General features: G+C 43.4%; 1 protein-coding gene across 1 annotated transcript in view; it reads left to right on the top strand.

Annotated features, from left to right (window-relative positions):
- Nucleotides 1-22035, top strand: part of tmtc2b (transmembrane O-mannosyltransferase targeting cadherins 2b) — a 114552-nt gene extending 92517 nt beyond the window's left edge. Inside the window, exons 9-12 of the mRNA XM_036517465.1 lie at nucleotides 4598-4679; nucleotides 7151-7265; nucleotides 13624-13687; nucleotides 21854-22035. Of these exons, the coding sequence (XP_036373358.1) occupies nucleotides 4598-4679; nucleotides 7151-7265; nucleotides 13624-13687; nucleotides 21854-22033 (441 nt within the window). The 3' untranslated portion in view covers nucleotides 22034-22035. The remainder of the gene's footprint in view (nucleotides 1-4597; nucleotides 4680-7150; nucleotides 7266-13623; nucleotides 13688-21853) is intronic.
- Nucleotides 22036-23499: the final 1464 nt, after the last annotated feature.

The raw sequence follows: 23499 nt of genomic DNA, 5'->3' as shown, positions 1-23499 counted from the left end.
GCAGTCTATGTTTCTTGGCACGGCATGGCGTGCGTAGGACCTACATGGTTTTATTTTATGAACAGTCTGAAGAAAGAACATCCGTTTGCGGTTTCTGTGAAGAAAACAGCAACAAACCTAAAAAAAAAAAACCTCTTAGACAGCAGATGTTTTGATATTTAGAAAGAGACCTGAAGGTAGAGACTTCAGATGACATCAAAAACAATATCACTGCATTTTTATGTTCTAATACGTAGATCCTGCCCTACCATTTCAGACCTGTTTCTTCTCCTGCTTGAAGCCTTCAAGAATAAATTAAAAGCCATATTAATCAGTTATATTAATAGAGTCATATTAATCTTCTGTTTTATGAAAAGGAAGAACATATGTGCTGCAGCTAGAGGCAGGTCAGACGGTTTCCGTGAGGGTTATTTGGGCGACCTGTCTCTGGCGGAGAGGAAGTTCAGTGTCCACTTTCGAAATTTGTGTGGGATGGACAGAGAACAAGGGGACTAATGACACGTCTCTCAGAGGCCTGGCCAGGCAGTCTAGCAACCCATCCCCCTTTCCTCAGGCCCTGTCAGAATGAATAAACCCCGCTTTGGAGGCTGGAGGCAGGAGATGTGTGGGGAGGCCGAGGAGCAGGCCTGAATTCCTCACCTCTGCACCTCCGACTCCACCGTCCCTGAGCCTTCCTGCTCCTGTCTGCTCCCATCTCCACTTCCCTGCTTCCCCTCCTTTCGTGTCAGTTCCTTTGAAAGGGTCACAGCTATTAAGGCAAATACTGCGCGTTTAAAGAAATACGCGTCAAAGCCCTGGATTTTTGATGTTTACTTTTCTCATTACAGCGTGTGTGCTTTAGTGAACCGATTCTGGGAGTGGGTGTATTTTGGAATAGAACTGCAGCCAGAAATGCAATTTTCATCAACAATGGAAATTTTGTGAAGATTTGCTTATGGATTAAAACTTTCCTCCAGTTGTTATTAATGCATGTTAAGTACTTTATTTAGTTTTTTTTTCACCATAAAACCTTAGACCTTTTTTATCTAAGCAGATTTACAAAACAGTGGAGCAATTATTTCATTCATTTGTCTGCCTCTGGAGTGTTTTGTCTGAAAGTAAGCTTAAAGCACCAGTATTTTAACATGTATCAATGCCATTTACTGAAATAAGAAGACTGTTGAATTCAGATGTGCTTTGCATAAAAGCAGAGGGTCAAAGCTTTTTTTTCAATTGATTTCTGTCTAAACTGCAGGACTTATGATAATTACAGAGAGCCTCTGAGCTGAAAGTACAATGAAGATTTGCATGTTAACTAGACAGTCTCTCTTAACTACCGTCTCGTGATGCGGTCGTTTCTCTGAAACCAGAGCCATTGTCTTTGTTCAGCTAATTTGCTTAATTGAAGTAGAAAGCAAAAAAAAAAAACTACTCAATTCACTGCAAAATCTCATTGCTGTAGCTGAATGCCAACAGATTACTAGCTTGGATAAACTCAATAGACTGAGAAGAATACATTTTGCTACAAGGAGGGATACCGATCAGACCAAAGTGACCCGATCAGGGCTCAAATCTCTATCCATCCGCCCACAGTTTCATCTATCCAGAGCTACATCTATCCGCACTCCCAAGCAAGAACAGAGAGAGAGAAAACAATGGCAAGTGTCCCATGATCCTCTGGGTGTAAGAGGAACCTAATCAGGGGAGAGGATTGAGGGAGAATGACGGTTTCATGGAGGCAGCCAAGCATGAAACCAGCAGATCTTGGGGAAAAGCCAAGGAGAGATATGAAATAGTGAAGTTATCTGAGAGTAAGGCAGATCAGACAGGTATTCTGCCCTGTTGGGTCCGACCTGCCCTCGGTATTGGGCCCTCCCCGGGTGATTTGACCGGCGCGGCTGTTAGGGTCATGGGAGCGGGCAGCGGGATGCGTCTGATCGAGCCGGCGACAGGGCTCATGATTCCAGCTCGGCTTTCCTCTCCCGTCGTGCGTGTTTTTGTTCATGCATGGCGTGGGCCCCTTCCCCTCCCTTCATCGCGAGAGACACCCCGACGGCGGCTGATATGTTCACAGCTGACTTCGGTTATGCCGGCTTTAAACCAGCCCTCGGGAGGCACTCTCCCACCTGAGGGATCCTACCGGTGCATTCCGGGCCCGAGGGTCAGATCCCCGCAGGAGGGGTAACAGGCGTGTTCTGGAAATGTGTCCCATTTCCTCCCAGGACAGAACCCCCCGCAGGTTGCTCTGAAATCTGAGGGATGATGTATCTGTGCTTCTGACGTCAGGGATGGGCCGATGGGAAACACATTCTTAAACTGACTTATTTCCTTACACAGTCCTCAATGCAGCCACCTTTGTGATCGTCAGAACAGCAGCTCCTCTGCTGTGTCTCTGATGTCCTGAGACGGACATGTTAAAAGCAATGACAGTTAAACTGAGTGTAAAACCAGGATATAGTTTCATGCAACACAGAGGTAATCATTTCTGTCAGTTATTACAATCAATGAGGAAATCAATTATGTTAGATTAGTCAATCAAATATATGTACATCACATATAAATGATTCTAGTTTTTAACATCAAACATATATATCAAATATATGTATATCCCATAAATGATTACTTTTTAACACCCTGTGTGATTGCATAATTTACTACAAGGTGTATATATTGCTTCACAAGCCAATTACTTCATGGCAACAAAGTGAGATTCCTCCCCTTGGGCTTCTCAGCAATAACAACAACAAACATTTTAAAAAAACCTGTCGCAAACTCTGGCCTGACTGCTGTGGAGGGACAGAAATCGAGGGAAAACAGAAGCAGCTGGTGTGTAGAGGAATTCAGCTCAGGGAGGCCATTCCTGCTTCTGACTTCTTTGTATGACTGCTTCCATTAACATTCCTAAATGAACCGGAACTAACGCGCCGACATGCTCTCATTAAACCTGAAATACCTATACATACAACAGGAAAGCAATCTGTGATAAATAATAATAAAAAAGGCAAAAAAACAGGCATTCACAGGCAATATTAGTTTCAATATGTTGCACGATCGTGATGTGCTGCACAGGTTGGCTTTTGTTTAAAGCATTTCGGGACAGTTTTCCATTGTCTTTATAGCCCCTGCTTCTCCTGCTGCTTTACAGTGGTCCACTGCTACCATATGTCAAGTGGAGCGTAAAAGAGTATAAAAATAATACATTGCAGACTCAAACTGTTGCAATTAGCCTTATGCCTTGAGCTACATTAAACATTTACTCTGCGCGAGGAAAATAGCTCCGCACATCAACGGTAAATTCTTCTCAAATATTTACAGCTGGAATTTTGCTGTGAAATTATTAAAAAAAAAAAACCTCTGGGTAATAAAGAAACTTGTGGAGGTTTGAACTTTTTTTTTTTCTATTGACGCATTCTTTGTAATGAAAATTTAATCCCCCCACCCCCACTACCCCCCCCCCAAATGCCAACCCCATGTAGTTTTATTCAGTCGACTGTTGAAGGAGCTCATTTTAAACATTTAGACTAAAAGAGCTTTGTGTCTCTCTAGCTTTCCCTTGTGCTGTGTGGCTTCAGTAGGGTCTGCTATTGAGTGCGCATTCTCTGATTGCTTTTACCATCAGTGCTAGTCCTTAGATAAAAGATGTATTTTGGTTTAGGATTAACTTTCCTTTTGGTATCAGTTAATGGTTTGTCTTGATAAAATGCATTCGTGATGAATTACATTATTGTCATTTAGCAGATTCTCTTATCCAGAGCAACTTGTATAAGCTACAGTTGCATCCATTTATACAGCTGGATATTTACTGAGGCAAGTACGGGTTAAGTGCCTTGCCCAGGGGTGCAACAGCAGTGTGCCAGTGGGAAGTAGGACCAGCAGCCTTTCAGTTGTGAGCCCTGCTGTCTGCCACTGCACCACACCGCTGCATAGCATGTTTAAACATGACAGTGGAGCAGCCTTGTCTGGCGAATTAAATTTTTCCCGCTTTGCTAGGGTCCAGTCAGAGAGCTGAGTCCAGCCTCTGAAATTCTCCCAGGACAGACTCCACTGGGACGCAATCTGTCACCGCTGACTCCCATCATGCTCTGGGCCAGCCCGTGACAGCCGGGTCGCAGCTCTCTCTCTCGCAGCTCTGTGTTTCCGTGGCCAATCCCAAGGAGACGGGGGATGACGGACGCCACGGTCAGTGTGGTCACTGTTCTCAGGGCAGAGGTGGCAGCGTGGGCAACCCCTGTCACTCCCCCTGTGACATCACAGTGGTCTCCTGGCGGTCACATGACTGGTGCGGAACAGCTGGCCACAGCGCTGAAGTGACCCTGTGCACATTTTATGAATGAGAATCATAATGTGCAATTGTGCTTAGTGCACTTGCATGAAATATGAAATCAAGCATATATTAGTGATATTATGTTTGGAGTCAAGATTTTCCATACATTTTTGTATGTTGGGGAAAGTCACAAATGCACATATCACCGCAGAAATTATGCTAATTCTTCTGTGTCATCACCAGCTTCTGAAATTGCAGTGGTTATTGAAATTCAGATGTGCACGGCTTGTTGAAATGAGCAGTCATTAGGCAACTCTTCAATATTAATGTCACACTGCCTGTTTTCTCTTGCAGGGACAGAAGGCTGAAGCTGAGAGGTACTTTCTGAAGGCAATCCAACTTGATCCCACGAAAGGAAACTGCTACATGCATTACGGTAAGCTGTCACATGATGCTTGAGGGGGGGAGGTTCATTTTTAAGTAGTTGTTGTCATAAAATGAATTTATGCTCAATTGCCTAGTGGCAAGTTTGATCCTAATCCAAGATCACTGACTGGTGAGCCTAAGATCACTACTGAAAGGTACTGAATACAGACTTGCATGATGTTAGCTTCCTGCAGTTTTTCAGAATGCCATATCTGCACTGTCTGTGGGCTCGTTGCATGGTGTCAATGGTGTGTCATGCAGTGAAGGAAAACTAAGATGAAAGTGTAACTATTTATCTGTTTATGTCAGTGCTCACTTTATTTTGACTAACGCTGCTGTATATGAGCAGCATTCTTTCTCAGAATATTCGTATAATATTAATCGATTCCTTCAGCTCCCAGACCGGTTGTTGGTTCCCTCTCTCTCTCTCTCTCTCTCTTTCTCTTTCTACGTGGTCCCTCAGGTCTCTCTGGGCCTGTCTGAGGGTTTGTTTCTGGCAGATTGAGAGATTTTGCTCAGCGGTTTCCTGCTCAGTAGCATCAGTGAACCTTCTCACCAAATCGCTCCTGTCCTCCACATTCCCCGCGCTCCTGCTAGCATGTCTGCGCTAACCGCCCGCCCACCCCCTCTCCTCTCACCCTCCCCGGTCTCCCCATTTCTGCGCAGCATGCGGTACAGGTCCCCGCGGGGCAGACAGGGGTGAAAACTCTCACGAAAGGCCGCACGGCGGAGATAAACCCATTTCCAGGCATTGTTCTCACATGCCCGTGAGGGGACGAAGAGAACGTGTCGACCGTCACGATTCACTCGCTCGGCATTGACCCCTCCAATTTAAGATGAGCGGAGTGACGCTGAGAGCTAACTGACATTGAGGAGCTGCTGCCAAGGTCCAGAGCGGTGACGCCCCTCCTGCGAAACACGGTCACTCCCTCACAAGGAAGCCGCCGATGGCATCTATGATGAGATTTATGGTCTTCCCTGTGACGCAGTTCTGCTGGACTGGACTGGCTTAGAATCTCTTGAGGGGAGGGCTTTGGACAGCTGAAGAGAAATGAAGTTGCAGAGAATTGTGTTGACGTACCGGAATGTTCTGTGGCTGCTCTCTTTGTGCACCTCTGACACATTCTAAATGTCAGCTCCAAAGCATAAAACCTGAAATTCTCTCCACTTTTTTTTCCCACTGGAAACGGGAAAACTGCAAGAGGATACAGGACAGGATTGGTAGAAATTCACAAGATTATCTGACCTTGAAACAACAGCTTAATCAGAAGGATAAAGTATATCATTCAGAAACAGAAATTGTCATGTTTCAATATACTCTTTTTGTATCTACGGAAGAAATATCTTCCATTATTTAGACATTAGAACATTAGTAAAACAAACACAAAATAATCAGTTTTTTACACTTCTAAATATTGTTTTAGGACATTTTAATATATGTCATACAGACAAAGGTGTTAAACTGAACAGTTCATAAAAAGATGAAGTGGAGATCCAGATGTTGCTCAAAAAAACAGTCAAAGGTGGAGTAGATACTGTAGTACATGTAGCTTAGCGAACCCTTTGAGTGTAGTAGGTGTTAAAATATTCAGATTTTTCTTGAAAGTGTATTATGCTGTTTGATTTTACAGCATAGATTAACTTTGCTCCGCTAGAATGAGCAACCTTTAGGCAAATGTATTGAATTTGCACAGTGTTATTCATGAAAGCTGTTGCTGCCTTTTATCCTTTTCTGGCCTATTAACATGAGCGCTTGCAGAATCTGTGCAAATCCTGTTCCAGCTTTATTCAGCTTGTTCACCAGAGCTCGTGTCAGAGCTGCTTTTTGGATTAGTTAAGAAAACACTTTCTTTCAAAATATTTACTTTCTTTTTTTTTCGCGGTTTAAATGATGTAACGCGTAGCACGGTGCTGCTGTCTCTAACATGAAGGCGACTGGAAAGCTTGCGGAAATCGCGGCGGGCACTGCCAGCTTTTTGTCCTTTTTACTCCAGTTTTTCGCAAGAACAGTTTTCAGATTCCGTCCGCAGATATTTAGGACAATATTCTCGGTCGTGCCAGGTGGTTTGAAAGAGAGGCGCAGTTGTCAGGATGCCCGAAACGAACAGGGAGTATTGATTTCGCCAGACCCTGACTTAGTTTTCTGTGGGTGCAGTTCACAGTTCACAGTTCACAATGTGGCATTATCGGGAATGGAGCTGGTCACAAGTGGGTACAATGACAGGACTCATTACAAGGATGCCACACGTAAGAGAAGCTTTTCTCCCTTCATCTCTGAAGCCTGTAGAGTGCCTGCAGGATGACCTACATTCCACAGACCCCCCCATCCCCCCCATCCCCGCCCTTTATGTGTTTCGGCAAACCAGCCACCAGCATCCCCGGGGCCAAAGCTAACTTTTCCATGCGAAGTCCGTCTCATCCGACACCTCATCGAGCACTAAAACATTTCGCCCCTTCCTTCTCCCTCCCTCTGACACCCAGGTCAGTTTTTGTTGGAAGAGTCCCGCCTGCTGGAGGCGGCGGAGATGGCGGAGAAGGCGGCCCGGCTGGAGGGGGGAGAGTTCGACGTGGTCTTCAACGCCGCGCACATGCTCAGGTGGGTATGCGATGTCATCACCGCGGGGGGGGGCGTTTGCTGTTGCGATGGGCACTGTAGCGTTTAATGTACTTCTCGGGGCTTATGCGATTAGCGGTGTAATTTAGCCGGCAGCCGTGCGGTAATCCCTCGCAGTGCCTGGCAGGACCTGGGAGCTGCCGTCTAAATTCGGCCCGGCGCGCACACGCCCGCCACCCCCTCTCTGCTGCTCCTGGCTCCCTCAGAGGAAGAGCTGTCCAACGGGGCGCCGGGGTTCAGCGCCCAGCCGGAAACGCCCCTTCGCTCGAGTGCTGGCCGGCATGGAAAGCTGGAAATAAGGCAGCATACTGAGCCGGGTTTGTCAGAGTCTGAGGGAATTCGGCACGCATGAGGCGGAGGTTCGTCTCAGAGTGAGGGGATGTGTACCGCTGTACACGGGATCATACAAAAAACACCTGTAGGGACTTCACCTGTGTCTGTGTGTGTGGGTGTGTTCACGTGTATGGAGGAGTGCGTGTGTGTATCTGTGTGTCCCGAATTCCTCTTTTACTCTTCAGCCTCAGATCTAGGGTAATGCAGATGCTGTGGCTTTGAGGTCATTTTGTAATGCGCTTCCAGCAGACAGGTGCTGTAACCGCCATGTCCTCTCGTGCCAAGCTGCATGACCCCATGCTCGTCCCACCAGCCGCCCCGCATTCGAGGGGGTTTTAGAGGGCACTGAACCCTGGGCTCCTTATTAACGTCTGAGGTTCTGTCTCCCCCCACCCTGCCTCTCTGGCAGGGGTTCCTGCAGTTTGGATCCAGTGTTCTGGACGTGTTTGTGTTGGAAGGAGACGCTGACGGGCCTGGCCGGGGCGGGCGACGGTGCGGAGGGCCCTCAGATGTAGAAACGTCTCTCACGGCTCCCACGGGCTTCCCCTTCTGACAAGTTTGCTTCCTCTCCTGTCCTTTCTCCTGCCTCCTTTAAACAATCAGCGCGTTATTCCAGACCTGCTCCAGGATGCAGGCCCCTGTGCAGGATATGACAGGTCTCCTGATTGACAGCTTGGGGGAATTCTGCTAGCGCTTACACCTGTAGAGGGTGCCCAGCTCTGTCAGTTACAACAGCAGCTGTTTACAGATTCTGTACTGTGTGATATTTAGACTGAATTTGCAGTGCAGATGAATACAGGTACGTTGTGGATTGTGACCTGTTACCGGGCAGCAGTGTGGTGTAGCGGTAAGGAGCAGTAACCGAAAAGGTTACTGGTTTGATTCCATGCTGGGGCACTGCTTCTCTGCCCTTAGGCAAGGAGCTTAACCTAGAAATGCCTCAGTATATACCCAGCTATATAAATGGATAAAACTGTAACCTATGTAAGTTGCTCTGGGTAAGAGCGCCCGCTGAATGACAATAATGTAATGTAGTGGAAATCCATGTAGAATACAGAGCTAGTTTAAACAGGAGCAATTTCTTTCCCTTGATAAACACAAGCAGCAGCTGGACTATCAGTCTCTCCTGAAGGTGCCTGCATAATTAATGTGTTGTCCACTATTGCCAGTGTTTCCTTTTATCTCTTGCTACATAAATCACCAACCTTCACTTTCTGTGTTGATACTCCTTTAATTGAAAATTACAGTGATCGTGGGTAGGTATATCACTTTTGAGCATTGTAACATTTTATATTTTCTGAGCAGTGTTGTTAGACATGTAATTATATTTCATTAAAAACCAGACGGTCCCCAGGTGGGGGAACAGCGAATCCAATAGCGCGTATTGCTTCTTGTTATTGAATTCTCCTTTTTCCGTACATTACAGGAGAATTGTGCCGCGGTCCTTCTTTGAAACTCGAGTCTCCCCTGAGATAGGTTGTCATTAAGCAGGAATATTGTTTTTCCGTTATTTAATTGCTGTTTTAGTCCTATAAATGCAGCATATCCACCGATAAGCCTTTGCCTTTCAGCGCATCCGGGTCCTTGTTACTCAGATACTGAGAGTATTGCACTGATTATGCACACATTGGTTGAGTGGATGAGTAAGTGTGTGGAATCCAATCAGCAGCAAAACTCTGTGAATTCTACTCCATGAAATAAAGCCCTGGTTGTCAGATGTAATGCAATACAACCAAAGATTGCCAATGGCCTGAAGAGCACAGTATGGTTTAGCAGTCTGAGAGGAAAGCATAGAAACAGACGGAGCATAGCTTCGTTCTTTTCATGAGCTATGTATAGCAACCGGTAGGCTCAAACGACATATCCTTCAACACATTTGAACAGGAGAATATGGAGGGGCCTTTCATTAATTCATTTTTTTGGATTTACACATCTGGAAAACTAATTTAAAACTGAGTGCACTTTATCTTAAATACTGCTACGTAGGATTCACAAAGCATTAGTCAGAAGGTCCAGACAAGTGGAGAGGTTGTGTAAGTTGAGCCCATTTGGTTTACAATGTGGGGATTATCCAGGTCCAAGTCTCTCTCCGGAATGTTCTTCCTAATAATTTCAAATTTAATATGAAAAATTTTCTCAAATAAATCATCAAAAGAACCAGTCCAGTGGCTGACATTGCAATAAGCTCTTATTTTTCAGGAAAAGAGAAATGTGAAGACTTAAGTTCACTTGTTATAATACACCATACCAGTTAATGTAGTTACTATATACAGTGCAGTTTCGTGCAGTTTCAGATAATGTTGCACTAGAATGTCATGTTCTTAATTTAACTTCTATGGTTAACAGTGTCAAGATGTGTAAATGTACTTTAGAAAATCACATTTGCATACACAGTAAGTGGCATATGGGTTTATTTCCCAGAACCCACAGAAGAGTTGCAAAAGTGTGAAATGTCATTACTTATCAAGTCATTACCAACTTCAGAGGCAATGGGCAAGTTTGGGTAAATCTGAGGCAGATGGCATATGGCATTATCTAAACCAAGCACTTTTTTACAGTCAATAAGAAGATGCTTCCTGTAGATTTGAAGTGTTTTCACTGAAATAAATCTATTGTATTTCTTGCTTTCACATGAAGATATTTTTCCAGGGTGTTTTGGAAATATGAGGAGTAAAATCATTGGTATTCTTGTGTGTTTGAGTGAGAGCATGCGCAAGCATTGGGGTGTTTGTGCTTGCTTTTGTGCATACATACGTGAGTTTGTACGTGCGTGTGTATTATGGCTATGGCTAATATGGTATGCTGGGATAGTTTGTTGCAGCACAGGAAAAAAGAGACAATTTTACGGTTATTTAACAGATCAGCAATATGGTTATACATCCCTCAGCTAGGCAACTCATATTTCATTTATGATCCTTTTGTAGTTTTTCTCTCTCATGCTGCTGTCATAGTTCTCCCAGCTCTGAGCGGGTTCAGTGTGGGGGTGACACAGACCTCCTTGCTCTCACTACCCACAATCCCTCCTGACTGTTGTACTCTACACTGGGGTTAAGGAGAGTTTTTTGAGAAGGGTGTGGAGGTCCTTCAAGCCATACTGAGTTGTGTACTTGTAAAAGATAAAGTAGTGAAGATCTTTATTTAGAGCATATCGTAATGTCATTGATTCAGGAGGGAAATGAGTCCATGGTGATTGTGATCTAAAGGCAGTGGCATGGTTTGCCATTGCTGCTCAAAGTCCCATGGAAACAGTCTGAATGCAAATAATACAGAGCTTCCTAGAACATGGCTGGGTCCTGTGAAAGGGCTCTCTGTAAGTGCCTGCTAGGTCTTTCATTTGTACGTGAGGCCCCTTTTCATTCGGAATGACATCAGTGTTTTCCGTATTTGGCTGAGTTTAGGAAATGCCCAATGAAAGTGGGCACTAAGTGACGTCCTCTTTCACTGGAGCACAGGTGAAGAGCAGGGGTGTTTCAAGTTTTCGTTTCTACTTAAGGTAGCATGCCCTTTGGCTCTGGCCCACAATAGCCTGCTAATGTCTGTCATCTTCCAGTAATGTCTGTTATCCACCAGTAACGTCTGTTATCTACCAGTAATGTCTGTTATCTACCAGTAATCACTGTACTTCCCACATGGAGGCGTTTGCTCCCAGTGTGCCTCTTGCCCCCAGGGAAATCCAAAAGCTCTTGCAGCCTCTAGCAGTTTCAGTAGTTATCCATGTAATGCTCTGCAGTTGTCCAACTGAGTGACAGATAGAGGAATTAAAGGCTGGTCCTGTGGTGCTCTTTCAGCAGCGATAATGCATGTTTAGGCCTGTCAGGAGAGCAGTGAGAATGGCATATGGAGTTTACACGTTTGTAATGCAGGACTCGGCTATGTGTGACCTTGTGTTGATCAAAACCTGTTTTCATTTCAAAGACCTTTATTCCTCTCCTCTAACTCTGCAACTCAACTTTGTACCTCCACTGTTTTCAGATCAAATTGGCTTTAGTGCATCTATACTTGAACTGGAACTTGGTAGTTGGTATGTATGCTTTATATAAGGAGACAGAGGTCACCATAACCTACTTACTCTTTTGAGAATGTTTCCAAAAGTGAATTCCCAAAACGATCCCACTGGCCTGAATGTGTAAATCCTCTCTCAGAGCCAGCAAGCAGCTGAAGGGTATGTCTAAATGTGCATCGAATGAGAATGTGGAGGGCAGCTTCTGATGCGTAACGCTAACACAACGACTAGCGCTAAGCAGGCTACAGGCCGCTTTCTTTGAAGTTTCCACTTACTTCCAGTGAGGATTCATTTTTCAAATTCTTCATCCCTACGTTAAGTAAAGGAGAAAGGTAAATGTCTGTTGCATTTAGTATGCAACCTACATTATGTCCCCTGATGCCAGTAGTTATCTGTTTAAACATGATTAATTCTATTGTAGGTTCCAGAAAGTGCATAATGGATTTTCTGATGTGTAACATGGCATACAAAACATTGCATTTTCTTCAGTGCAACATATGCTGTCTTATTTTACAGTTTAACATATGCCAAATGCCGTACACTATTAACCTTGTCTGGTATTATACATTTTAGACATGGATGGATTCAACATTGGACTGTCTGCTGCCATATGGAGGAAAACTCCTCTAAAAGATGTGATTTCAGACAGCCTTTGCTTTTATCATGAGGGTGTTCTCTTCCAGAGCAAACAGTCACTGACTATCTTTTTCAAAGTACAACTTTACAGCCACTCGCTACCATCAGTGGAATGCAGCCCCTCTTTATAAAATCTTTTTGGTTTTATGAATATATTCACGGCAGTAATACTTTATGGCCCCAAAAAGAATGACATAAATAGGTTAAAAGGTCACTGTAGAAAAATGTCCATATAGAATAAGCGTATGAAATGGATACAGGTTTAGGCTGAGTCATTTATTATAAAATATTTCTGTTCTGCAGGCACATGGAAGTTAAAAAGTGTAAATGTGTATCATTTGAAAAAGTTAATTTCTTTTAATTTCTGTCAATTATAAGCTTTTTTCATAAATACAAGGAAATGATGTATGTACTAACCATGACTGCAGCCTATCAGCTTGAGTTGTGTATACTCTTACTATCCAAGACCAAACCAAAACAGTGAACAGTCCTCAGTCCTACTTACTCATATTGAAATAATTGGCCTTTTCATAATTACTGTTTTTGTGCTCCCCTTAACAGCTTCATTATACATGTTTAGCACTGTTATTAAAACATGTAAATTAAGCTGACTGAAATCATTGTTATTCCTGGTTTAATTTGCTAACAATGAAATCTGCATTTGTTTTAATTAACTTGTTCCTTTGGTTCTTCAGAACCTTTTTAAATTTTCCCGCAGTATTGTATTTGTGTCTGTATTATAGAAAACGATTACACTGACAATGCAGGTCAGCAGACTTCCATACAGGTATAGTGAGGGTCATATTTTGCTGTCTGTAATTCCTGACAACGGACCTTCGTTTATAACGAGTCCAGTATGACACAGCTCTAAAAAGCAGCTAATTTTACTGCCACCATCTGCTTACTGTGAGACAGAGGTGGGGTGGTGGAGGTGATATAATCAAATTGATTATAACTTATGTCATTACTAATTCAGCACAGTGAAATGGCTCCTGTCATTGCGTTTCTCTGTATTCATCCCTCTGTTCCACTAGCAGCAGCTTTGTTTAGGCAGAAGTTAAAATGTCACATGAGTCAGCGAGGGGATGTTTTCTCTAACCGGGGGCGGGGGCAGTCTTGTGGCTTTCATGTTGACACGGTAACCAAGGGTCGTGACCCGGGAAATGTGTAAAGCATCAGGCCTCGGCACGGCCAGCAGAGGCTGGTGCGGGGTCCAAGCACGGAAGACTGCGTGTTTAACGGCTTGTCTTGTCTCTAAGCAGCTTCCTGTCCACGGAACATAAGGAAGCTTGTGCGTCAAGGTTTGTTTGATCCCATTGCCTTAAACAGGAATAACATTTGGTGTTTTTTTTTTTTTCTTCTTTACAGACAAGCCGGTCTCAACGAAGCAGCTGAGAAGTATTACGGGCAAGCAGCAACTCTGAGACCCAATGTAAGTACCAGCCTAATGGGTCGCATCACTCAAGCTGACTGACCCTGCAATTACTGACTGGGTGGCTGCGTTCGTAGTCACTGCACTTCCATGCCATTGCCATGGGTTTTTATCAATGGCTTCCATTGTCACTTGAGCACTAAACAGTTCGTGGTTAATTATATAAAATAATCAAGGCCTGTTTGCACAGCATCAATCAAGGACTTCAAAGGAAGAGTGTGAGAGGGATTTTGCAGAGGGAAATTCGGGGGGGAAAAATGGAGTATTGATGTGCTCTTGGGACTTCAGTGTTTTAAAATTGCATAGATGTGGCCGTTTTGGAGAGTATCTTCCAAGGATGTCGTTATTCATTTAACAATCCATTTGAGCCTGATAAATCTCCCGCTAGTGTTGGCCCCTAATGGTGTTGCTGTAATTAACTTGAACAGATACATCATATGCATGTATATATGGTGACAGACAGTTGTGTAAAATAAGTGATTTCTTCATCTCCAGCTCTGTGAGAAGCTGATTATTATAATTCATTACAAAGCAGGAAAAGGACAAGGTTCAAACCTGCCGTCTTAAATGCAATAAGGCTATGCTCAGTCATCTGAAAAAAAATAATAACATTGCCTTTTCTGTGACAGATTTGTGTGAACCCCATTAACCAACATGAGACCTTTGAAATATCGTTAGCATAGGGTGTGAAAGCTACAGCGATTCCCAGACTAATTATGAAAAGGTTCCAGTCAGATAGAGGAAGAAATGCTTTCAAGCTAGTTCATCATGTTGCTGTTTTCCATTGAGTTTTGAGCAGTGACACCAATTATTCTCTTATTTTAACAACAAAAATAATAGCAACAACAAAATTAATGTGATGCCTGATACTACCACTTCAACTACTGCTAATAATAATGTAATAATAATAATTATTTCTGCAGTTACTATTTGAAAAGCTGCACATAGCCTCAGTGAAACATCTTTCAAGTGCAGTTGTAGATATGTATCCAAAAAAGGTCCTCAGCCATACCCCTGTGTTTTGTGTAATTGGATTTGCCACCATCTTCATTATTGACCCATTTCCACTAAATGCACCGGGAGTTCATTAGAGTGGAAGGTAAATTCTGGAACTCATTAGCATAATCTTCTGTCGATAGTCACAGAGACTCCACCCCCTGCTGTGACAGACTAAGATATTCAGTGGCTTGTGGGAAAAAGAGGGCTGCCTCTCGCTGTAGAGAGCAAGGAAATATACTCTTCGAATGAACTTTCAGCAGATGCATACAGATGCATGCTGGGTAACGGTAATGGTGTATTTCTGTATCTTTGGAGGTATTTCAGTGCGCCAGAGTAACAATAAACAAAACGCATGTTTTTTTGGTTTTTTTTTTTGCATTATTTTACATTATATTATTGTCATTTATCCAGGGCAACTTGCATAGGTTGCAGTGTTATCCATTTTACTGCTGGACATTTACTGAGGCAATTGTGGGTTAAGTACCCTGCCTAAGGGTACAGCTGCAATGCCCCTGCAATTGAACCAGCAACCTTTCGGTTACAAGCCCTGCTCCTTAATACTATGCTGCACTGCCACGTTGCATTTATTCCTTTTTTGACCCTGCCGCCGTTCAGAGCAGAATGTATGCAACAGTGTGTGTGTGTTGGATGTGATCTCTCTCAGTAATAATGCCTGTGAAGACTGTGCTGTTAATCAAAATTCGGGAGCTCAAGGGAAACTGGCATTTGTCGGGGAGCAAATTAGTCTGGGCCAGAATATCAGAACAAACAGAGATAGACCTGCCCTCTCGACCTTAAAGGTCAAGCTCGTCCCAGCAGAAGTCTATTTTGGGAGCTGACGAGAGGCACGATTTTTAGTCCTGGTCCACTTTCCCTCTGAAGAGTGGGGCCTTTGTTCTTCCCTGTGTGACTCAAAGTGCCCCTGTCCTATAGTAGCACAGCAGGCTGAACGACATCCAGCCCAAAGTGGCAGTGGTTTTATTGAGCACATGTGTCCATTCGCTTGCAGCAGAAGCACACACTGCGTCTTAAATCAAATTCTCAGACGCCTTCCCTCCCTCCCTCCCTCCCGTCCCGTCTGAAGGATGAGCCAGTCTGAAAGAGGCATGTCGGCGGTTGCCAATAGATAGTGGCATCTGCAGTATTTACGACTGGCAGGAAATTCAATTTTTTTTTTTTTTTTTTGCAGGCGTATGTTTACTGTGGCATCAGACGGGTTTATGGCCAGACGTTCTTCCCCTCTTTGTCTTTGGGTTTTTTCGGCAGCTGTTTCTTCACAGGGCCTCTGATGTTCTGCACATCTGGAGGGACTCCCATTACTGCACACCAGGGAAAGGGGGCGGGGGTGGGTCGGACCGAGGGGTGGGGGCTGGGGGCTGGGTCAGAGGGGGGGACCCTTTGATAGTTCCTGTGGTTTGCCTGACCAGCATTGAAAGGAGAAGCAGCAGATTTCCTGTTTCGGGGTCCCCCCCCCCCCCCCACCACCTCCACATCCGGATTCGCTCTTATGTGAAAGCATCTTGTCTGGCATTCACAAGGCGGAGGGACTGATGGGATATCATTGTGTTTGCTGTGACAGACTGCACACAGGGTCGTAATCTTTTATTACATCGCCTCGGCCCGCTGATTTCATTTTGCTGCTCGGACAGGAAGGTTTGATTGAACTACACCATTAAACATGTATGCGTGTACATGCATTCTCATATACACACACAGTTACAGTCACACGTACATACACACATACATACTCATACTCGCTCACACGTATACACACATGCGCGTGCACGCATGCACGCACGCACACACACACACACACAGAATGTTGGGTAAGATGTGTGGCCCAAGACAAAACAAACACAGACCCTTTCCAGCCTTTAGCCTTGAATTATTGACACAAGATGGAAGTATGTGCTTCAGGAGAAAGCCTTTGGTGTCACAGACAATAGCTGGAACTGAATGAAAGTAGTTTTTCTGCAGTTGTGTTGCAGGCTGCAGTTCCTAATCAGTGCAGTGTCTAAAGCAGCGAGCAGCAGCTTCTTCCTCTGTGCTGGGGCTGTTTGTGATTTTAACTACTGCAGATCAGCAGCTTAGTGTATCTGTCCCTGTATCAACGCGTATCCATCTCATGCTGTGGTTCGATACAGTCTGACAAACGTCTGCAAACACTTCACAGATAAAGCAGTAGGTCACTCCTGCAAAGGAGAAAATTTCAACTGGAAACTGTTTCTAACAAGCTGAAATGCTTTCATTTCAATTACAGTGCACAGAGTATTAGACAAGTTCAGCAATATTAGTAGGAATGTTGGACCTCCTCACTATTGATATTTATATGTTACACCAGCAACTAGCAATTTTATGATTTATTAAAAATGATCATTCATAATTTTTTAATTCTGCACTTTCAAGCAATGCATATTTCAAAGACCTCTGAGCAAAGGTCTGCACCTAGGAAAAAAAAGGACTCATTTTGAGGTTTGACCAGATATATAAAGGTCAAACATGGGCTAACAAAATATTTATTTGCTCTAAAACATCACCAGTGTTTCCCTCACTGTTTAATCTGACTTGGAGTGGAGGGTAACACAAAGAGCGGTTGTCCGGGAGCACACACATTCACAGGGAGAGATAAAAGCGGCATGGCCTCTGACTGGCGGCTGTGTGCTTTTGCACGCTGGAGTCAGCAGGAGTGGAAAACTTTGTCACGCCAACCTTTATTTTGGCTTGGGCCGCGGTAACAAATGTGTTTTCTTATGGGACGACGGGGGCCCCGCCAAGGGGACAATAGGATCATTCCAGAAGCGGCCTGATTTATTTATCAATATGGCTTCCCCCTTCTGGGAAAATCAAAAATCGTGGCATTGAACATATTGTTCCCGTTGAGAGAAGCATCACTCATTTTACCCTGACTCAAGGAAACGCAGAGATGAAGGATGCTTTAGAGTTTAGGACCTCGAGCAGGAGAAACTGATACAGTGGACAGAAATGGACACTGGCAGCTTCAAACAGCAGCAAAAAGGGGAAGGAGGATGTGATTTTCGAGGTTTGAGGGCTCCGCTTTTTGGACTCCCAGTTTTGGGCACTCCATATGGACAACTGCAGCATTCTTTGAGCGAATCCCAGATGTTTCCTTGGGGAAATCCAGTCCTCTCCCACCATCAGAGGGCTTGTGGATTCAGCTTTGGTCATTCTGAACTGCCTGTGAGGCCAACATATGCTGTTCTGTCTGTGGACTGAACCTGTGTTCATCCTCTTACTTTCTTTGTTCTGGGGCAGGATTTAACTTTTTACGTTGCCCAAGTCAAGATTAAAGGGGCTTTCTTAAGTCCTAAAAAATTTGGATCATGAAGCAATCACAATATGCTTACTGTTGCCGACATTAATTAGTATTATATGTTCTGACATGGCTGTGCCTCCTGTACAGCACAAAGTACACAGACTAATTTAAAATATTCCTGCTAGTTTATCTCGGAATCTGCTAATTGAAAACACAGTCGTAGCCCCACAATTTAGCCAGACTCCTTCAGCGGTGTTATATCTCCTCTCACAAACGTCTGGTGAAACTCTGCCACTCGTTTCTAATTACGCTCCCTGGCACAGATGTCCCTCTGTAGGGTTCAGATGTACTGGCAGCTACGTCGTTCTGGAGTGCCTCACACTCCCAGGGGTGTGAATTAAATCGAAAGTAACCTTTCGGCGCACTTGTGAAAAGTCATATACGATAAACAGATGGCACTGAATGAAATGCGGATAATCAGTCATAAATTAAATAAATAGATTGTAATAAAGGATATGGCTTCGCCCGCGATTTTAGTCACTCACAGTAATGTGAGGCTGAAAATATATTTTCATCTGGCTTAGTGTGTGATTGTGTTCCAAACTTCTGAATAAGATGGTGGAATTATATATTCAATTTAGCAAATTTCTCTTTCCTAATTTGTAATGATTAATGGTTTTATAAGTAACATGGTAAGTAATAAGTAATAATAAGTGACATAACTTATTGTAATAAGAAAGTAAAGTAATAAGAAATGGTTTATTCCATGACCACACAGATGAAAATAAACAGTGTGGTTGTCAATCTGTCCTTTATATTTTGAAGAAATTACATATATTTATTACTTATGAAATAAATCTGAGTTCTTTTTGCCATTCCTACAGATATTTATTTTCTTTGTATAATTTATTTGTTTTACAGTATGAGATGGCTTCACTTTCAGCTGCTTGGTTTAACTCGGTTTTTCCGCTGAAAAACCGTCTGTTAAAGCTGCGTTAGTCAGATGTTTGCTTTGATGTTGTACATCTTTGTTTATCTCACCTGTACACTGAAGACCGGCTGTTTTACAAAAGCTGTGTCTACACAGGCCTCACAGCATTTTTTTTTTATCTTCACTAAAAGAAGAGTATTCAGAAGCCGTAAAATGTGTATTAACCAGTTTTAGTCTCAAAGCTTACGAAGCAATTCGGCAACCGAAATTTCAGGCCCCCCTAAAAATTCATATTCTGTATACGGTGTGTCAGCATACTGGTGATGTTACAGGTGAAACAGGCTAATTGCTGGTGCTGACATTGATTTTTACAGGGTTGGTGTTATGGCTCAGCAGGTAAGCAAGTAAGTGTTAAATTACTGTGGAGTTCTGCAGGAATGATGGGATGCCTATTTCATCACTTCTGTAAGGTTTATGCAAATAAACTTTACCAGTTACAAAATGCAAGTAAAGATTTGACTGCGTGTAATATGACTGAAAAGCCCATGAATAAAAACTTATCAGTGATATTAACAAAAACCTGATCATGGTATGGATTCAAACCAACAGTGATTTGAATAAAATCCCAACAGTTATATGGATAAAAACCAAACAGTAATTTGGGTAATAACCAATTGGTGACATGGTAAAAACTCTGATTTTGTACTTTACACTTGCTAGTAATGATCTTCATTGGTGTACATATGCATATGTTGTGCTTCTGTCTGTGAATTCATTCAGATGCCACAACGTTTCATTAAAGCTGAGACAGTAATAAGTGCTTTTATTTTATTCCAGTTACACTTCAGATTACACTTACTAGGCCAGGGGTAGTCCTTGGTTTCCAAATGAATAACGTGGGCTTATTTAGGTTCTGCTGCCCAGCTCTGCAAATGTGGCCGGTTGATTCATCCTCTGGGATTCTGGGGGTTTTTCTCTTCACGGCATCGGCAGGAAAACTCATCACATCCTGTGTCCCGCTTCAAAGGGGCCGGCGGCGTGCACAGTCACAAACGGGAAGCGGAGCTCGTAGAAGAGCTTTGACGCTACGCCTGACACAATGCCACATTTTCTCCGGCCTGACGGGCTATTTTTACAGTGTTGCACTGTGGGTGTGCATAGCTTTATAGGTGGAAATGAAATGTAACCACTGAGCCTGAAAAGCAAAAAGAAAATGGGCATCCATGGTGCAGAGTCAGGAGGGTCTGTACTCAGAAAAACTGAACTAAGGTTTCTTTTGGAAGGAAGTCTTGTAGCATTGTGATAAATAATTTAAATAGATTAAATAACAGTGGACAGAAAGACAGATCTTTTTGACTTTAAGCCTTTATCACTTTTTCCGTATGTACAGGTGACGGTGCATTGTGATATGATTTTGTTAGCTTTTGTTTTTCCAACAATTGATCACAGGATTTGTGAGTGTGTGTGTGTGTGTGTGTGTGTGTGTGTTTGTGTGTGTGTGTGAGTGAGTGTGTGTGTGAGTGTGTGTGTGTGAGAGAGAGAGAGCGAGAGAGAGAGAGACATTAACTTGTGTAGGCGGCACAAGATCTCAGAACTACTTTCTCATCCATATCCATCCCTTCATGGTTAAATAAATATTACAGCTGAATTGGAACATTACCCACTCGGTGCTATCAGTATCAGGTTTGTTTGTTGACTGTCATGCATTTCCTGTGAAGAAAATGTTTTTTCCATGAATTATTCATGTGTAAAAACAGTAGATAGATTAAACCTTTCATGAGAAGTGACATTAAAATTTGCATTATTTATCTGCAGGCTGACTTTTGCATGTAAACACAGTAGTCTCAGGTACAAGGAAGTTTTTTTAAGCGTGAAGAAAAATAGCTGTATCCAGTCAGGGAAACACAAGCAACATGTGATATGGCACAGACCGACTTTAGATCCTTGAACATATAAATGAAGTATGACTAGGTAGGTCCACAGGGTCTGGTCACTCCCTCAGGCTGAGAACTAAATGAATTTATCATCGCCATCTTGTGGTTTGTTGTTGTGTACACAAAACGATTAGTTTAAATACCAGTGGTACTCTGGTATTCTGTTGCTTTTCCTCAGTCGTGACACTATATATACGCCTTTATGCCTTTTAAGGAATGTAATGTCTTTTTACTGTCAATAGCGTCTACTGAGGTTAAGTGTTTTGCTCCCTGTGTATATTCCCGTTCCCTCCTGACCATGATGCTCTGCTAGCGAACGGCGTCTGGTGGTCACATCATATCGCAGCACACAATCGCCATCCAGAACTTTCTTTCCTGTTGTCCCCCGATGGTGGAATGACCTTCCACACTTTATCCATTCTGCCGAATCCCTCACTGTTTTTAAGAAACATCTGAAGACACAGCTCTTGTGCACTCACCTGATCACCTGAAACACTACCACCTAAAGCAATTTCTTATGTCCTAAACTCTGTTTTCCTTTAATAATAATAATAACAATAATAGTTTAATGCACTTGTGTCTCTAATAGCTAGCTTGTACCTTGTCTGGCCAACTATTGAATCTTGGTCATGCAGCACTTCTAATATTGTTGACTCCTTGTGTGGCTTTTTGCTTGTGCTGTACTCTGCCTCACTTGAAAGTCACTTTGGATAAAAGCGTCTGCCAAGTGAATAAATGTAAATGTATATTACATTACATTACATTACATCATTTAGCAGACGCTCTTTCCAAATGCATCACAATGCATCACAATGCCAAAAGTAATTATTGAAAAGTACTACAAGAGGTCAGTAAAATACTGAGTTAAGTGCTAAACTAGTGTAGAGTGCTTTTTTTTTAAATAGAAAATAGGGATCTATAGGATAGATAGAGAGGAAGGTAGACTAGAGATAAAGCTTGACGAAATAAGTTTTCAGCTCTCTCTTGAAGGCATATGTGGTGAGCACTGTTTGTGTTTTCTTATTCAGTACCCAGCTGCCCTTATGAACCTGGGAGCGATCCTCCACCTGAACGGGAAGCTCCAGCAGGCGGAGGCCAATTACCTGCGGGCGCTGCAGCTCAAACCGGACGACGTCATCACCCAGTCCAACCTGCGCAAGCTGTGGAATATCATGGAGAAACAGGGGCTGAAGACCATGGGGCCGTGACCAGCGGAAATGGAGGGGGGGGGGACGCCAAACCCTAAAACCGGGCCACCCAAGTCAGCGCAGAAATGCAGGGACCCGGAGTGTACAGTGTACACAGTGTAACGCAGTGTTAATGACGCTCCTCGGGTCACCGGCTACTTCGCGAAAGGCTGCGAATGAACTGTGAGTGGCCTAACGCTCCTCGTTTTAGTTCGGAAGTTAAGCCCTCGCAGGAACGGTGCGTTAAGCCACAGCACTTAACTTGAAGTGGGCCATAGCTGCATACTTGAAGTCTCCTAGCAGATTAGATTCGAATTAGTTAATCGATGCTTAGAGGTTCTTTTTGGGCGATATTTGTCTTGGGCCAGTGCAAGATGAGGGGAGGGGGAAAAAAAAAAACTAGGGGCTAAAATTAGAACCCAGAGGAGTGCAATTGTGAAAATGAGTTTCTTCCCCACACGCGCAGTGAAATTTGAATGATGCCCGTGTTTCTGGCTTTGCCTGTCTGATGTGTCCGTGGGTTTCCAGGGACGGCAGCGGCATTCGTGGTGAGATGTAAGAGCGTGTGCCACACTGCATTATCCGGAGTGTTTGAGATGAAACTGAAAGCTAGCACATCTGCTTTGCATCAGGCTGAATCCCTCATTAAATACAACGGCTGAACCGGAGACTAATACCAAGCGCAATACCCACATTTCCAGTTCCAGGCTGTCCAATAGTGCCCTCAAAGTGTGGCGCTGGTCGGATATTAACCCTTCACATGGCAAAACTCAAGCTTTGCCAGTCTCAGAGTGGGTCTGGTCTTCTGTTTGCTCTCTGATAGATTTCAACTTGTAGAGCACAGATTGAGCCTTGAATGTGGATAAGACAGTGTGGTTGTGAAAGAGCAAGTTGCTCAACATTATACACAAAACTGAAATGGATTCAGCCTTTGTAACCTCTGATAGCACCACCCCCTCACATTGAAAACATCTTTACAATGATACGAATTCAGTTGAATTAATATTGATTTCTAAGGATACGGTGTTGCAAGGTATATTCTTTGGTTCTGTCCAAGTCACATTTCACACATTCCTTTATGAATGGACACAACATAAAAAAAAAAAGTTTTGCCAAAAAAATTCTATTGTAGAAAAAAAAAAAAAAAAAACTGCCAGTTTGAATGAGAGTTGACGTGACATTTGAGTTGAAAGGTTGAGCGTGCAAGCTCTATTTTGCCTTATTATATTACAGGAAGGTGTTAAATGCTACAGTGGTAGCGGGGGTGAGAGCTTGTTTCTCTCATTGCTTCACCTGACCCGAACACCATAAACGCTAATGGTCACTCTCAAGCTGCCTCTGTAGTATATGGAAAGTCGATTTATAAGAAAGGGAATTGCTGTAGGTCTAAGGTACTAACTCGCATCCGTTAGACGTGGAAAAGGTGGTTGGCGGTTTAGATCGGGGGGCAGAATGTTGAGGACCCTCTGATTATGTGCCAGGCTCTT

Source organism: Megalops cyprinoides, chromosome 23 (genome assembly GCF_013368585.1).
Source record: "Megalops cyprinoides isolate fMegCyp1 chromosome 23, fMegCyp1.pri, whole genome shotgun sequence".
Classification (NCBI taxonomy): Eukaryota; Metazoa; Chordata; class Actinopteri; order Elopiformes; family Megalopidae; genus Megalops; species Megalops cyprinoides.
The sequence above is the reverse complement of the archived record's forward strand: the minus strand, read 5'-3'. Positions and strand labels throughout refer to the sequence as shown.